At 38.6% G+C, this 16361-nt stretch overlaps 2 protein-coding genes across 4 annotated transcripts in view; both read right to left on the reverse strand.

Annotated features, from left to right (window-relative positions):
• Positions 1-9257, reverse strand: part of BTBD8 (BTB domain containing 8) — a 77915-nt gene extending 68658 nt beyond the window's left edge. The window contains exons 1-3 of one of the 3 annotated variants that reach the window (XM_019626993.1): positions 8916-9256; positions 3229-3426; positions 385-617 (exon numbers count right to left, since the gene is read on the reverse strand). In XM_019626993.1, the coding sequence (XP_019482538.1) occupies positions 385-617; positions 3229-3426; positions 8916-9064 (580 nt within the window). In that variant the 5' untranslated portion in view covers positions 9065-9256. Of the gene's footprint in view, positions 1-384; positions 618-3228; positions 3427-8915 lie in introns of those variants that run through there. The other 2 variants (XM_019626996.1, XM_019626994.1) reach the window with 2 other exon arrangements.
• Positions 9258-13172: 3915 nt separating this feature from the next.
• Positions 13173-16219, reverse strand: LOC109373253 (lysophosphatidylcholine acyltransferase 2B-like). The gene has a single exon (XM_019626976.1). It carries the CDS (start codon positions 14828-14830, stop codon positions 13301-13303), a length of 1530 nt encoding a protein of 509 aa, XP_019482521.1. The 5' UTR covers positions 14831-16219; the 3' UTR covers positions 13173-13300.
• Positions 16220-16361: the final 142 nt, after the last annotated feature.

Genomic DNA, 16361 nt, shown 5'->3' on the forward strand with positions numbered 1-16361 from the left:
GGATTTTCATGTTGTGTGGTGCTTTTTAAGGAATACATATATTGTATTATAACAGAACTGACTCTATAGTCTGCTAAAGCTTTTATTGGCATACATTAAAATTAGGATGATGACATGTGGAAGCTTAAAAGGAGAATTGTGAATTTTGTGTGTATTTATTTATAATAACTCCATCTCTAAATATTTGGGAAAACTGGGAGTTGACCATACTATTATTTTCACTTACCCATAAAAATTGACTTTCATTACATTTACTTTCATTTACTTATTATAAAAAGAGCAGTAGAGCTGATTTTTGAAGTACGTTTTTCTCCAATTGTATCAGAACATAATTACTTTCATGACTATAAAAGTTTATATAAATCCACAAATAAAATGCCTCACCAGTAGAAATTAAATTGTCCTCCCGATCGCTGATATCATCTGGAATTTCATGCTTCAGAAGAGAACAGTCAGGTGATTTTTTACCTAAGAACTCTATAGGTAGTCTTCCATCATTGTCAGCATACTTTCCAAAACTGAAGTCATGGTTTGTTTGTGGTACCCCACTCTCTATCTTTTTCCTAAGAATTTCCTCTTCATAGTTTTTTATGTTTCTGTTTGATGAGTATATAATCCTAAAAGACAAAATATAAAATATTAATAAAAATAATGGTGATTCTTAGAAGCTAGTTTCCCAATGGGCAGCTTTCATATACTATAATTACATAATTTTAAAACCTTTTAAATCTGGAATAATTGTAGAAAAGTCAATCTAAAATAGCAGAAAGTTTTAAAAGTAGTCTATAAAACATTTTAATGTTAAAAATATATAATGTCAAATCAGATAACCTAATAAAATGAAAAATTCCCAGAAAGACACGCACTTCCAAATCTGACTTAAGAAGAAACAGAATATCTACATACACCTATAATAAGTAGAGATTGAACTAGTAATCAAAAACGTCCCACAAAGAAACACCTAGGACAAGGTGGCTTCACTGGTGCATTCTACCAACTGTTTAAAGAAGAATTAACACCAATCCTTCACAAAATTTTCCAAAGAATAGGAGAAAGCACTTTCCAACTCATTCTGTGAGGTCAGTATTAGCCTAATGCAGAAATCACAAGAAAAGAAAACCATAGGCCAACATTCCTTATTAATAATGATGAAAATATCCTTTACAAAATAATAGCAAACTGGATCCAACAACATATAAAAAGAATTAGGCACCACGACCAACTGGGGTTTATCTCAGGAATTCAAGGGTGGTTAAACATGAAAATCAATGTTATACACCACGTTCTATGGTCTGAATGTTTGTGTCCTTCCAAAATTGAAATGTTGAGCCCTCATGAATAGGATTAGTACCCTTCTAAAAGAAGCTACAAAGGGTCGGCCGAGTGGCTCAGTTGGTTAAGAGCTCACTCAAGAGTCTGAGCTCTGAACAACAGTGGTTCGATTCCCAGCCCAAGCTGAGCAGCCGCTGAGCTGCCAACAGGTGGGAGGATGGCTCAACTTAATAAAAACAAAAATAAATTATAACCTTTTTGACCCACCTACAGGGCTGGGCAAACTTCTATTTACTAAACATCTACTCTTATCATCCTGCAATGACTCCCAAAGTGCATTAGCTCATCCTTAGCTCAGAATGTTTCAACACCCCTTTCTATCTCTGATTCTCTCAGGCATGTGGGGTTCCCGTGTGCATGAGATTAAATTTGATCTTCCCTTGTCATTCTGCTGGATGTTGATTTGATTATTTGGCCAGCTGAAAGAACCAGAAGAGGAGAAAGGAAATTTTTCCCTTTCTCCACACTTACCCTCACTAAGCAGTGAAATCAAGAGTCACTAGCCAGTGTACACCTACCATTCACACAAGTCCTTACCCAAAATAGGGCACAATAAATATCTGCTGAGTAAGTGTATGTGAGGGATGGTAGGACAGACTCTACTATTGGGTTGTCGGAAAAGTCATGACGTATTTTTTCTGTTTTTCGTTGCAAAAATGCGTCATGACTTTTCCAACAACTTAATAAAATATTATTAGAACAATAATAACTTCCACATATTAGAGAAAGAGAAGAAATTATGGGAGGGCAGTATTTAAATTACTGAAATGAAATACAAATAAACACTTCAAGAGTCACAAACATAAAATTTAGTTAATAATTTTATAGTGATTACCATATACGAGGCATTTTACACATGCGAAAATTCCAGGCACAGAGAGGTTAAGTTTGAGACACACAGCTACCAAATGGCAGAGCATGCAATTTGAACCCAGACATTCTTGCCCTAGAGTCCATGTTCTTAAACACTAAAGTATTTAAGACCTCTCTAAAGTCATTTAAATAGGTATTCAAAAAAGAGATATATTTTTAAGGAACTACATTAGAAAATACTACTGTCCTGGATACATTTATCAAAAATGAGTGTCAAATAATTACATGTATGTGCAGATAACAGAAAAGCATTAAAATAGAATTCAATTCAATTAGAATGGAGATTATTTTAAACTAGTTTCTCCTATTATTTAGCCAATGACAATTCTTTAAGTTTACCAAACACATGGGTCTCTCAAACTACTAACAAGTTCAGTGGAAGTTCTATTTTCAAAATTTTTACCACACACAAGCCATGAGAATAAAAAGTTATGATCCCATATTTTTATAACCATACATAATTTATTTAAAGCTTTGCATGTCAATAATATAGAGGTCAGTATATATAGCAATGGTTCTCAATAGGAGGCCATTTTACCCCCCAGAGGACTTCTGGCAATGTCTGGAGGCATTTTGGTTGTTACAACTCGGGGGCTGGGGGGGGGGTAGTGCTATTGGCATCTAGTGACTAGAGGCCAGAGATGCTGCTAAACATTTTAAAATGCACAGCACAGCCCCCACAACAAAGAATTATCTAATCCAAAATGTCAACAGTGCCACTGCTGAGAAACTCTGGCACAGAGTAATTCATTCTAATTACCAGACAGCACACTTCATTTCTTCTCTCTGAGGATCAGTCTCAAGTTAGAACTTAGCCTCTCTAATACTAGGCCTCTAATACTCCAATACTAATACTTAGCCTCTACTAATACTAATTACTAAGATAATTTGGAATTTAAATGAATGAATTTTTCTTAGAAGGTTATAAAACAGATATGAAAATATAGGAAATAAAAAACATACACACGTTTAAAAATAATTATATATTAGATTTAAATATAAAAGATTTCAGAAAGCACTTACTGTAAAAATGTTCTAAATTCTGAAGCTTCAAAGTTCTCCACAGCAATAGGCTTATGATTTATTGAACTATTTGATGTCTGTCCAATAGTACGAAAATAGAAGTCAGGAACCCTTGCTAAAAGAACCGCTCTGTGTGCTTTGAATAAAGTACAACCTATAGAGAAAGTAACATCTGTATGGATTTCTTCCCTTAGAAGCCTGTTGGGAATAAAAAGGAACCATAGTTTAATGATGCTCAGAAATATATAATACACCCATTTTTATAAAATAAGTTTTAAAAATAACACATAAACTAAAAAAAATACAGAGGTAACATAAAATAAATATGTTAATATAAAAATGAGTTTGTTCTCAGTTCATTCTAAAGAACACGGTTTAATAGTGGCTTAGAATCTAAAAATTACAGTAAAAACAAAAATAATTTCACTAAAAGAGTAAGGCTACTTTTACAAAAAATATCTTTTTTTCAGTTTCTTCTAATAATAATAAATTTATCTTCTGCTCTTTGTTGATTTTCTATTTTAGGCTTATTTTAAAAGAAGAACACAAAGAAATATGGTTGTTGACTATTACGAAGAATTGATATTTTAAAATCTTACTAAAACTGAAGCGAAAAAAGTAAACAGTCAACAACAGCAGCGAACCAGATATAACAATAGACAATACAAATTAGAAACTGGTACATTTAGTTCTGACTATTGTTAAATACCAACTCTGAAATGTAAGCTTGGCTGTCAAGAATGTGACATTTAAGCCCTTTTCATTTTTTCCCACCACAAATAGACCTAACCATGCTCTAATCTATTATTAAAATGATGGACTCATGGGATAAACCCATTCAAGTCCCTTTACTAATGTACAGACATAGTACATAAGCCCACCAATTACTCATAAAGTGATGGAAGAACATAAATCAGCATCATAATAAAAAATGTATAATATAAACGTTTATCTCTGTGGTAACTATATATTTTTACTCTCTAAATACTAAGTAACACTTCATATTACTGTAACATTATCATCAGCAAGCTATGTATTCTCAGAGGTCTTCTGTATCACAGGATATAATTGGCAATCACACCAGTTCACTACAGGAGGTACAAGTAATGGATAAAGATATCCATTACAGTGAAAGCTTAGACTGCAGCCATTGACACTCACATCCCCTAAGACCAAGTTAATGGCTCCTTCCTCTGATCCCATCACACTCTGTACATACACCTCTGTTGCAGTCCTTCTGTCACTGCACCACTATTTTTACGTGTCTTTTTCCCTACTAGACAACGAACTCCCCAAAAGCAAAAACTGTGTATCTTCAGTATATAGCAAGAGCTCAATATCTGCTTGTTAAATTTTGTTGTATTTTACCCTAAACAAAACCAATGCTTTAGAGCACAGAGCTTTCAGAACCTTAGAAACAATAACCAAACAGATGCATTTTAGTCAATATTTTCACCAATAAATTATTTTCATAAGTGATTTTTAAAGTTATGTAAATATGTATTGGTCTTTCAAACATTAATAAACACTCAAATTGTAGAAATAATTTGTTCCTCCCTCCCACCCACCTTCTCCCCACATCCCATTCCCTCCCAAGTAAGTAAGGAAGCATTGCAGCTGGTAGCCGTACAACCTTCACTAGGGAATCTGCCTTGTTCATAATAGATGCTCACGAGTATTTGTTAATGAAAAAAAAAGTGTTTAAAAAATTGTTAATGTGAAAATATAGTGTTTTATTTTATAAAACCATTTGTATTCGTTACAAGAAACAGACTACCTGACTCAAATCTCTTAAATATTAAGCGAGGTTTATTGGCTCATCTAATAGTAACGTCTAAAGGAAGAACAGGTTGGAGCAAAGGCTCAACCATGTAAAGGCCTACCTTCTTTCCATCTCATTTCACTGCCAACCACTGTATTAACCTATTTAAAGCATTTTTGACTGCTGATTAAACCCTGTTATCACTAAAAGTTTATTGAACGTGTACTATGTACTAAGCACAGGGACATAAAGATGACTAAATAATAATATCTGCCCTCAAGGAGTGTAGAGAATAGCAGGGAGGCTAGGCCTGAAAATCAGAGTGTGACAGATCAATAGCACAAATAAGTAAATTTTTTTCAGAGACCAACATAAAAGAAGACCTTATAGAGGACATAAAAGCGAAATGGGATTTTAAAGATTGAATGAGAGTTGGTCAGGGAAGCAAAGCAAGGTAGAAAGGAGCTCTTGGCTCTATGTTAGTTAGAAAGGTATGTGTGAGTGTGGAGCTCCAAATTGGTCAGCAGAGAGAATTGAGATGAGAAGTGGCAGATGAAGCTGTAGGGATAAAGATGAATAAGAGGCAAAGGGCTTAACTCTTATCTTACAGTTCAAAGGGAATCACCAAATGATTTAAAACATGGGCAAATTTATTTTTCAAAATATCACCTGTTAGTTGTGTAGAAGAGGAATTAGGGGAAAATGAGAATGAAGATGAGAAAACTACTGCACAGCACAGATAAATGATGTAAGGGGCTTAGGCCAGAGGAGGCTCAATGGTGACAGAGAATAGGGATGGAATTAAAATATATTTAAGTAATACAATTGGCAGTACTTGGTAACTGGAGGTAGAAGGTGAAGGGAAAGAAATAGCCTAGGATCTCTCTCATCTTTGGCTTGCACAGCTGGGTGCTGGTGATGCCACCAACCTTTCATCTCTGTCTGCTATTCCAATTTCCCTCCTAAACTCCAGACATATTGGAAATATGGTGGAAAACTGTTTCCTTGATATGGCTTCCTGAACATTCACCATACTCCTCCCTCTCAAATGTCCTAAGATTTGGCGCCACCTTCTATGCTTCCCTTTCCCTGTTCCTCCACATGTAACTGGTCACCAAGCCCATCAATTGCACATATAAATCCTTTTCACCGTTTCCATTTCCACTGCCGTTATGTATCTCTTGACTGTCACAGAATCTCCTAGCTGGTTTCCCTGTTTCCAATTACTGTGTCCTCAATTCAAGACCTGAATAAGTTAATCCTCTATTTAAAAAACACCAATGGCTCTCCACTGCTTCCAGAATATATTCTAAACGCTTCACTGAAAACAGATGGCCTCGTGATCTAGTCTTAGTTTACCTACTCATCCTCATCCACTGTCACTTTGATTGCCTGCCAGACTCATAATCCCCTCCCAAATAAAGCTACCAAAAATTCATTTATTATTTATATATGGCCCTGCTTTGTACGACATGACCCTATGCTCTTAACTACATCTAAATGGACAACGGACTGAGCCAAGGTTAGCCATCAGCCAACGTGGTAGTTAAACAAGTGAACTTTAGCAGAGATGTCCTATAGTAAACAGGGACCAACGGGTCGCACGCTAAGAATTGCAAGGCAAATCCAAGGTAGAGTAAGAAAAAGAAATGTGTAAGGAGAGAAGCAGAGATGAAGGAGCAAAGTTACTGGAAGATCTGTTTGCATAACTATTGTAGAAAAGGCAGGCTGTCTGGGTTCATATTCTGATAGTGTGACCTTGGGCAAGTCACTTTAATGTCTCTGGAGCCAAACTACCAAGGTTCTTATTCTGATTCCACCACCTCTTCTTTAATGCTCAGTTTCCTTATCTGTTGAATGGGAATAATAGCAAGATTTACCTCATAGGGGAGTGAACAAACCATTACATATCACCCCAGTGTCTAGCTAATAGTAGGATAGCAATACATATTAGGTATTTTTACTATAATTGTCCATTTCTCAATGAGGCCTTAGTGTACAAGTGCTATCATATCCCTAGCAACTTCCTAATTCTACATCAGATCTGGCATTTTGGCTGTTAAAACTGTTTCCTGTTTTTGTTCACTTCTCCATATATCCTACTACCTCAAGTAACCCAGATGTGTTCCCTGCCGTTTGGAAGAATCTAATACAACTTGCTTTCCCAAACTAATTATCAAGCTCTTTCGAATCTCTGTGCCTTTGTAAAAGCCATTCCTCTTGTTTAGCTACCCTCTGACTTCTCTCTTCCTAATCTCTATCTAATCAATTTTAATCAACCTCCTAAGAGATAATTCAAATGTCACCCTATAAAGCATTCTCCAACTTATCTGGGTCCCATCACTTTTGTTTGGCTATTATCTCTCACTAGAGGGTAAGCACAAACACCAAAGCCATGTCTTATTAATCTTTGATTCTTCAGAATCTAGTACAGAGTTAGGTACACGGTAGGTGCTAGCTACTTCATTAATATTTGTAGAATAAATCAATGATATTGCTGTGCTTGAAGATTAATTTAGCATAGCATTTAAAGTGGTTGGGTGAAGTCTTTTTGTAGTTTAAAAAAAAACATCTATTTTTCTTTACTTGTAATAAGAACTTGGGACTTCAGGGTCCTATCCTTAATTGCTGCTAGGATGAGGATTAAATTATTCACCTGTTATATTTCGAACCTCATTTTCTCTATATAAGAACCTAGATGTGTTATCTTCCTGAAATTCATGACACTTTAATGCTCACAACACAGCTAGAATAAAGCCACTGAAGAGGAGTACCTCATCCTTAGATATTCACCCTAGAAACACAACTTCAGTCTTTTTCCATCTTTTACACCAATCCCCCACTGGTGGAGACAAAGGAGCATCTCTAGTAGATAGGCCCAAATTAAAAGGAAATATTTTTACTTTATAAAGTGCAGTTTATAGCTCCTGCCTTATAAGTGTGAGCAACAGAAAACTCTTTTTAAATGTAGAAAGCTGCACAACTGTGAGTTATTGGTAGTAACTATGTTCACTCTAGTTCAGCAGTTCTCCAAGTGTGACACAGGCCAGCAGTATCAGCATCACTTCAGACCTTGCTAGTAATGTGAAAATCTCAGACCCTATCCCAGACCAACTGAATCAGAGCTGCTTTAGGACCCAGTAAATCTAAGTTTTAACAAGCCCTCCATGTGATTCTAATGCACACTAAAGTTCAAGAATCAATGTTTTGGTGGAAATGGAAATTACAGTAGCTAGGGAATGTTTGTAAGCTCAGTTTTCTTTATAAACCAAGGTGATATTAGATGGATTCACCAAATCCTGGGTTAAGCTTCACAACCCTCCATTTGCTTGAGTCTTTGTGGGAGCTGGGGTTTGCTGGGAGCTGTAGTGTGTTCTAGGTGGAGAGGGGAAGCCAGGTTGCCATCAGCAAGTGTTCCTTTGTAAGCATTTTTGACAAATTGTTTAAAGGGAGCTCAGAAGTGACTTCCACGGCTCCAGCAGTTTGTTCTATTTTTCCTCACTCTAAATAAACTTTTTTTTTCCTGCCTAATTGTATCATTTTTCTTAAAATTGTTTAAACTTATAAAAAATTGTGTACGTTTCAGGACCACGAAACGTGGAAGCACCCCAACCTTAGACACATGTCTTTCAAAGAACTCAGCCTGCCGGTGTTAAGAGTATTGTGGTATAAACTGGTGCTGCACATAACTGGATTAACCTTGGTTTTCTTTTTGAACCTGGTGCGTGGTCTTCAAGGTGCCCGGGATTGGTTACTTAGGGACTGTGAACCCGTTTCGAAGTGAGGAGACTGGTGAACGTCCCTCCGCAGCCTGAGGCGAGAATAGGGAGGGGAGGAATCCAGACACCCAGAAGGAGCCACAGCTTCTGCCGCGGAGGTGGGCGCCTTAAGAACTGAAGCAGCCAGAGTTTCCGCCTCCTCCTACCTGAGCAGATCCTGGCTGAGCTGCTCCGACACCATCGCCTTCAGCCGGCGCCGCTCACACATCCCCTTCCTTTGCAACCCCTTACTGCAAACTGCAGGAGGTTCCAGAAGTACCACGGGGACCGTGCTACCCTGCCCACAACGGGCCATGTTCCGCAAAGGTACGGCGGCGCCCCGCAGGCCCAGCACACGGCCTCGCTCCCCGCCTCAGGAAGGAGAGCTCCCGACTGAACGCTCGGCTCCTACCCGAATCCTCCCCCTAAGGGGAAGGTTCACGCCTCCAGTCAGTTTGTAAACGGTCCCCGACACGCAGCTGGACAGCGGTCCCGGGAAACCCCGGAGGCCGGGGCCGCGCCGGCACGTGACCCAAGGAGGCTGTGCGCAGGCGTCGTAGCTCTGTTTACCTCTGCCGGCCTGTACTCCGCCCCTCTTTGCGCAGAGGGTCAACAGTCCAATTCCTGCGGCTCTGTGTACCTGTTACCCTTCTTTACTTTCCGGTTGGTGCTAACCATTCGTTTAATACGTGTTTTAGAGGGCCCTGTTTAAATCAACCGGTGCAGCCTTTGTACACTGTCTCCCTGGGATTTCAGGGTTCCTTCCCTCTCCCACCCCCCAGAAAAGACAGGGTCACAAGACTTTCTTGCGGCGAGTCGCACTCCCTGACTCAAGTGCTTTGGCAAGAAAAATTGGGGGTGCGAAGGCGCCGGGTAGAACTTCATAAAATCATTCGGAGTCAGAACAGTCCGGAGTCCCTGCAAAGCGTGTGCACAACCTTTAGAGGTGCGCATATAACTGCTCTTGGACTTAAGCTGAGATATGCCAGCTTATATTACCACACTTTACATATAAAGACAAAATTTATGACGAGGAAGAGAAAGAGTAGTTAAGGTTGTAGGGGGCGGAACCTTTGAGCAGGAAAGCGGGTGGATTGATGGATTACAGAATTTTAAATATAGTAGACGCATTTCAAAGGTCTTTTAGGGTTTTTGGTTTTGTTTTGATTAAAAAAAAAAAACTTCCTCCAAAGGAAGAAGGCACTATTGTTCTGCTTCATTCAGGTAACGAACAAATACTGATTGCTTGGAAAATATATGGACCTTGTGCCATAAGATTGGCTAAGTAGTAGTCATTTCTCCAGATAATGAATGCCCTTCTCAATTATTCAGAATCTTAATTTTGAAAAATGTAACTGGATAATTGATTTTTTTTCCCCCTGAGTCATCCTGCCGTCTGTTGGCAGCTCAGTGGCTGCTCAGCTCCGGCTGGGACTCAAACTGCTGTTGCTCAGAGCTCAAACTGTTGAGCGAGCTCTTAACCAACTGAGCCACTCAGCCGGCGCTGTGGATAATTGATTCTTAATTTTTCCTGTAGAAAAAGAGTGTCAGAGATAATATAATAGTTAATGTTTATTGGATGCTTATTAGGCGAGAAAACTCTACCTGCTTATATGTATTAACTCAATTCTCACAACCACCATTTAGATAGGTACTGCTATGAGCCCAATTTACAGATAAGAAGTATGCACATTTAAATGATAAAAATGTAAAGAAACACAGGAAGTGAAAATGTAAAAATCAGGAAAGTAGTTGAATTTTAGAAGGAAGGAGGAGGTTGTAATTATGATTAGGGGCATAGAGGAGCTTGTAGGGTGACTGGAAAAGTTTTATGTCTTGATCTGTTAGTTGCAAGAATGTTCATCTTAAGAAAGATTATATTGGGCCGGCTGAGTGGCACGTTGGTTAAGAGTTGGCTTGGGACGCCAGCTCTGAGCAGCAGGGCCCCGGTTTGGATCCCACATTAGGACCAGTGATACTGCGCCCTCTACAGCTAAGGTGTTGAACAATAGCTTAACCTGGAGCTTGGCTGCCATGAGTGGATGGCATAGGCTTCAGTGAGACTGCAGTGAGCTTCCATAAGCTACCGTGAGTGGCTGGCAGCCAGCTTGAGTGGCCAAGAGCTGCCATGAGCAGCCGTCCAATGGCCAGCAACCGATCTGCCTCACCCGGGAAGAGCGCAATGATAATACCAACACGGTCCAGTGAAGCGATGTCCTCCACAACTAGACTGAAGAACAAAAGGACAGCAACTTGTCTGTTCCCCTCCTCCAATTCCCCAATAAAATCTTTAAAAAATTATATTTACTTAATATATAATATACTTATATAATAATAATAATTATTAGCTACAGATTTGTTTTATATGGTTTTGTTTGTTTTATAATAAAAAGACTTGTTAAGTGTTATGTATTAAAGTGTTTAAATAAAGGTATGTTAACATTTTGAGATTAAAAGGTAGGGTATAATAATGACCCTGGTTTGTTGTATAGCTCGTTATATATTGGGTTGTTGGAAAAGTCATGACGCATTTTTGCAACGAAAAACAGAAAAAATACATCATGACTTTTCTGACAACCCAATAATTAGAAACAATTTTAAAGTTAAGCACGTTTGAGTAATAGAATCATTGTTTGAATAAAGATATACCTTGATAACTACTTTTAAGTGAAAATCTCTTATTTACATGACTATATTCCAGTACATCTTAAAAATCATTGTCTTTTAATTACATGTATAGGCAATATTATCATGGGAATATCAAGCTAGGTGGGTGCTATAGACTGAATATTTGTGTCTCCCCAAAATTCATATGTGGAAACCTAATCCCCTATGTGATAGTATTTTGAGGTGGAGGCTTTGGGAGGTGATCAGGTCATGAGGGCGGAAGCCTCATGAATTGGATTAGTGCCGATATGAACGACTGGAGAGGGCTGCCTTGCCTCTTTTACCAGGTGAAGACATAGAAGATAGCCATCTATGCACCAGGAAGCAGACTCTCACCAGACATTAAATCTGCCAGTGCATTGATCTTGAACTTCCCAGCCTTCAGAACTGGTTATTTTAAACCACCCAGTCATGGTATTTTTATTATTGCAGCCCAGACAAAGACAGTGGGGTTATGAAATATCACTTATCCATCTCTTTTTCTCAGGTGAGGACTACATGCAAATGATCTCAAAACAATATTCAATTTTTTTTCTTTCCCTTTTGTTAAGCTTTTCCCATCTGTTCACCTTTCTTCCATTCAGATATCTCTTCTTCCTTTCTACTCAAAATACCAAGAAACTAATGAAGTTTAAGATTTAGGGGCCCCACTTGCGTAAGTCCATTTCAAGTCCCTAATAGGGTCCCTAGAAATGTGTCTACTTGGGTATGTTTTTGTAAAGTTTACAAAAGTAAGAGATTTTGACCACAAGTGATCAAGACTTTCTGTCCCCTTAGTCAAAGGTCTCCTAATATCTGGTGACACAGAGGGGCTGCAGGCATTTTTGGGATTTAGCCACAATGAAACTAAGTTGGAGATATAGTAGTTTGGGTTAGCAAGGCATATTTATTGGTTCACAATCACTTCTATGTTTAGATAAGTTGTTGTTCCATGTCCAGGTGTAGAAATGGCTTCTAGGAATATATCACTGCTTCATCCTGCATGGTGTCATGAAGGGATAGAGCCCAAGGACACAGCACTATGTGAAAATGTCTTACAGCAAAGGGTGCTGGAAGTGTATGGGTAGTGAGGGAGTTATACAACAGTAAGTAGAGGCTTCAGTTGGTGCCTAGTCAGAACGAAAAGAATATTCTCAGTAATGCAGAACATGCAATTATGAACATAAATTTTTCCTTTTTGAGAATCATAGAATTTGCCAAAATTCCTGTATTTATAACCTGTATTTGTGATATTATCTTTCCAGAAATTGTAGTCTATTGTGATTTCTCATTCTAAATAATCATTCTCATACCTAAAAATAATAATAAAGGTCAGCCATAACAATTATTACTGTTTCAATGGTATTTCTAACACTATATCTTCCTCTTATTTTTATTTTGTTCTGTAAAATAGGAACATTTGAACTATTTTTAGAAAGAATAAAGAGGAATTTATCCAGCAAATCCTTTTTAGAGAGAATACAATACAAATGATTATTTACTGACAGTGGAGCTCTTAATAAGATCTTTTCTCTGCAAAAATGAGGGAGAGGTGATGGGCTATAATGTATTTCTGGCCTTACTTTAGCAAAATAAAAGCACTAATTAGAACCATGCTGGATGAACAAGGTTTATGATTAGATTTTTTTATACTTCTACTGTTAGGTTATATTGAAACAAATATATTATCTTAAGAAAGAAAAAAGTAGGTATTATAAAATCTAATTGAAATATATATTCTTCAAGCATATTTTAAATATCATAATTAAGTGCCCAGGCCACTTAGAGTAAAAATTGTGGTATTTTTCCTCAAAGAATAATTTTTTATTTCAATCAAAGTTTCTACCTGGAAGGTACTGTCACCATTTTCAGGGCTGACTTTAACATTTGAATACAGCGATTAAACCTATACTTGTGGTAATGCACATACATAGGCTGCCTGGAGATCTAAGTATGAATTAAATAACTTGGCATATTCTGGGTGCTTCAAGGCAAATTTCTTCAAGTTCTTGTATGAAATGATCTCTGAGTTCTGTCCAGCTATTTCCTGAAAGAGTCTGGAAACATCAAGATCTGGTACTCCAAAAGCCGCCTGAAGTATAGCAGCCAGCTCCTGTTCTGTTATGAAACCATCCTCATCAAGATCAAAAAGCTTAAACGACATTTGCAGAATCTTTTCAGTGTTGGCAGGATTACATAAGACAGTCAGAACTATCACATATTCTCTGAAGTCTATGCTGCCATCATTCTTCCTGTCAAAAAGGGCAAAAAGTTGTCTCAGGGGCTCTGAAATTGGGAGTTTTAAATAATTTGCAAATTCTTCAATTCCTATCTTCCCTCCTTTTGAAGTGACTGCAATTGCAGCATATTCATCCAAATGCTGGTGAATATTATCCCAATCTAACTTCAATTTCTGGCTAAGTTTTGTAAACTCCACCAAGCTAGTTTCCATGGGCAGTTGAAGGTTACCTGTGGTAATCATCAGTCTGCCATCTGCATAAGTGTGGTCTGTCACAGGCACCCCCAGAGCATTTGCCATGTTGATCCTCACTGTATTGGCAAAAAGGATGGGGTCTTTTTTTTCTTGATCATTTGGGATGTAAACAGGCATAAACTCAACTTCTACCCTGGTGAAGAGTTGACTCAGGGTCAACATACAGGCCTGGAAGCCTGTGAACCCCTGCCAGGTCCAGGTCACTGTATCCAGGGTGTTTGGGTACCTGAGCAGAACTGGCTGTACAGGAACACCTGGGGAGAAGGCCCCTAGTTTAAAAGTGACCAGACACGTGCGATTGGTACACACTCCTTCCGGGAAAATCAGGATCTGTGGCCACTTCCTTTTGGATGTCACTCGCTTGAGGATTTCGTTCCGGGTAGTCTTCCTGGAATTGGGGTCCTCTCGGGTCACAAGCACGGGCTGCGTTGACAGTAAGAATTTCCCAGCCACTGGGATCTGTGCGTTTTGACTTGCAGAGACCACAGAGGGTAACCCTGCCACAACACAGGCGATCGCATCAAAGAAAGTGGAGTGCGGGGCTGTAACGAAAATGGGGGCCTCGTCTCGGGTTGCCTTTTTCCCTTTCACTTTAACCAGAAACCCTGCTGAAAAGAATGTCGCCTGAAACAGGAATTTGAGAGCTGGTTGCGCCAGTTTTCTTCTCCATCTCTTGGCTGGCTTGGCTGGGTGAGCAGAAAGGCCTATGGTGCAAAGCACGGCCACCGGCCAGAGGAAGATGAAGAGGAAGGCGATGCAGGCCACTCGCACCGGCACCAGCAGAGTCCCCATGAGGATGATGTAGGCCCAGCGCCATGCGCTGATGTGCGTCTGCTGCACGAATGGGTTGGCCACCGCTGGCGAGTACAAGGACTTGCTCCTCCTCAGGCTGAGGACGGACTCACACTCCTCCAGCTCCCAGTCTGAGGACTGCTGAGACATGGGGCCGACTGTCTGAGTCTCAGGATGCGAATAGCTTGGATCTGGGGACAGCCTCCAGAACGCACCCTTTCCCCCATATTCAAGTGCTCTCTCTGTTCGCACATAATTAGAATTCTTACAGGCAATTGTGGGTTAATAGGAAATGATGTATTCTCTTTAAAATCCAAAAATTAAAAATGGTAAATGAGATAACAGAAGGATGAGAGCCATATCAACAGTACAATCTTTTTTGTTTTTTGTAAACGTCTTCCTTTTGATATATGCTTAATAAATTATTTTCACATAACAATTTCTGATGTTTATATTAAGCATGTATAATATACCTACAAGGGATATATTAATTTAAGTAGATGAATATTAATTACAACTTCTTAAATGCTGTTACTAGTATAGTGTACTTACTGGGAGATGCTTTGGCAGCTGGTAAGTCATATTCATTTTCTCTTCCTATTAATTGATTTCTACAGAGACAATAATATCTCTTTATGCTGAGAGGTTTAACTGACAGCACCCTGGAGCTTTTATATCTGTTACACAATTCCACATCCATTGAAAATTAGAATACATCCATTACCATGGGCCAAAATTAACCATGGCATGTTTGATTAATATTCTTAACAATACTCCACATGAACCAGTCAGCATTCCAAACTGACATAACTAATAACCACAAACCCTAAAATCACTTTTGTCAGTAACAGGTTTTCATTAAAATAAGTCAGGATTACTTTAATGCATCAACACACAGTCAGTGAAGTCCTGTCCCTTCCCTTTGTTGCTGCCCTTTGGAAACGATCAAGAGGGAAGCATAATCAAAGTTGTCATGAACCAGGCTCCCCTCTATACCTTGTATCTCTGCATCTCTGACAATGCCGTATATTATACAATATTCCCGTGTTTGCTGATTGCTAATTTAAAGTCCTTTTCTAGGGATTAAATATCAAATTGAAGGTTTCTGAGAGATGCTTTTATTCATTGGAGCACACCAAGTTGCCAATAAACAGGAAGAGCAGTGTGGATACCAGAGCCTATTAAATAGAATGTGATAGTGCAGAGATTATGGGTCTTCCAACCAGATGGATCTAGATCAGATCCTGGTTCCAACACTTACACTGTGGTCATTGGCCAATCTCTTTTCACATCTGTAAATTGGTAATACTTCCTACCTTGCAATGTTGTTATGAGGCACAAGTATAATGTATATAAACAATTGGTCTTTTATTAGTAAATATAAGTTGCTAGGATACAATGATGAGAACTCTCAGGGACATTCTGCTTTCTTCTGTCACTACCAGAACTAATGAGGGAAATAGTCTTTTCACCAACTTTGTCTTACTTGGGAATACAGTTGTAATCTCTAAGGGGCCATGATTTGGCAATGTCACTGGTTGTCTCCCTTGCCAAGGAAAGCAACGCAAGAGAACGAGTAGTCCCTTGTGCTGGTATCATTCTCTATTCTGTAACTCTTCCCATTGTTATTTGTGTCTTCACCACTCTTCTTGAACCCATGTTTAATTTAACTGCATTCTGT

This window comes from Hipposideros armiger, unplaced genomic scaffold (assembly GCF_001890085.2).
Source record: "Hipposideros armiger isolate ML-2016 unplaced genomic scaffold, ASM189008v1 scaffold_696, whole genome shotgun sequence".
Taxonomy (NCBI): Eukaryota; Metazoa; Chordata; class Mammalia; order Chiroptera; family Hipposideridae; genus Hipposideros; species Hipposideros armiger.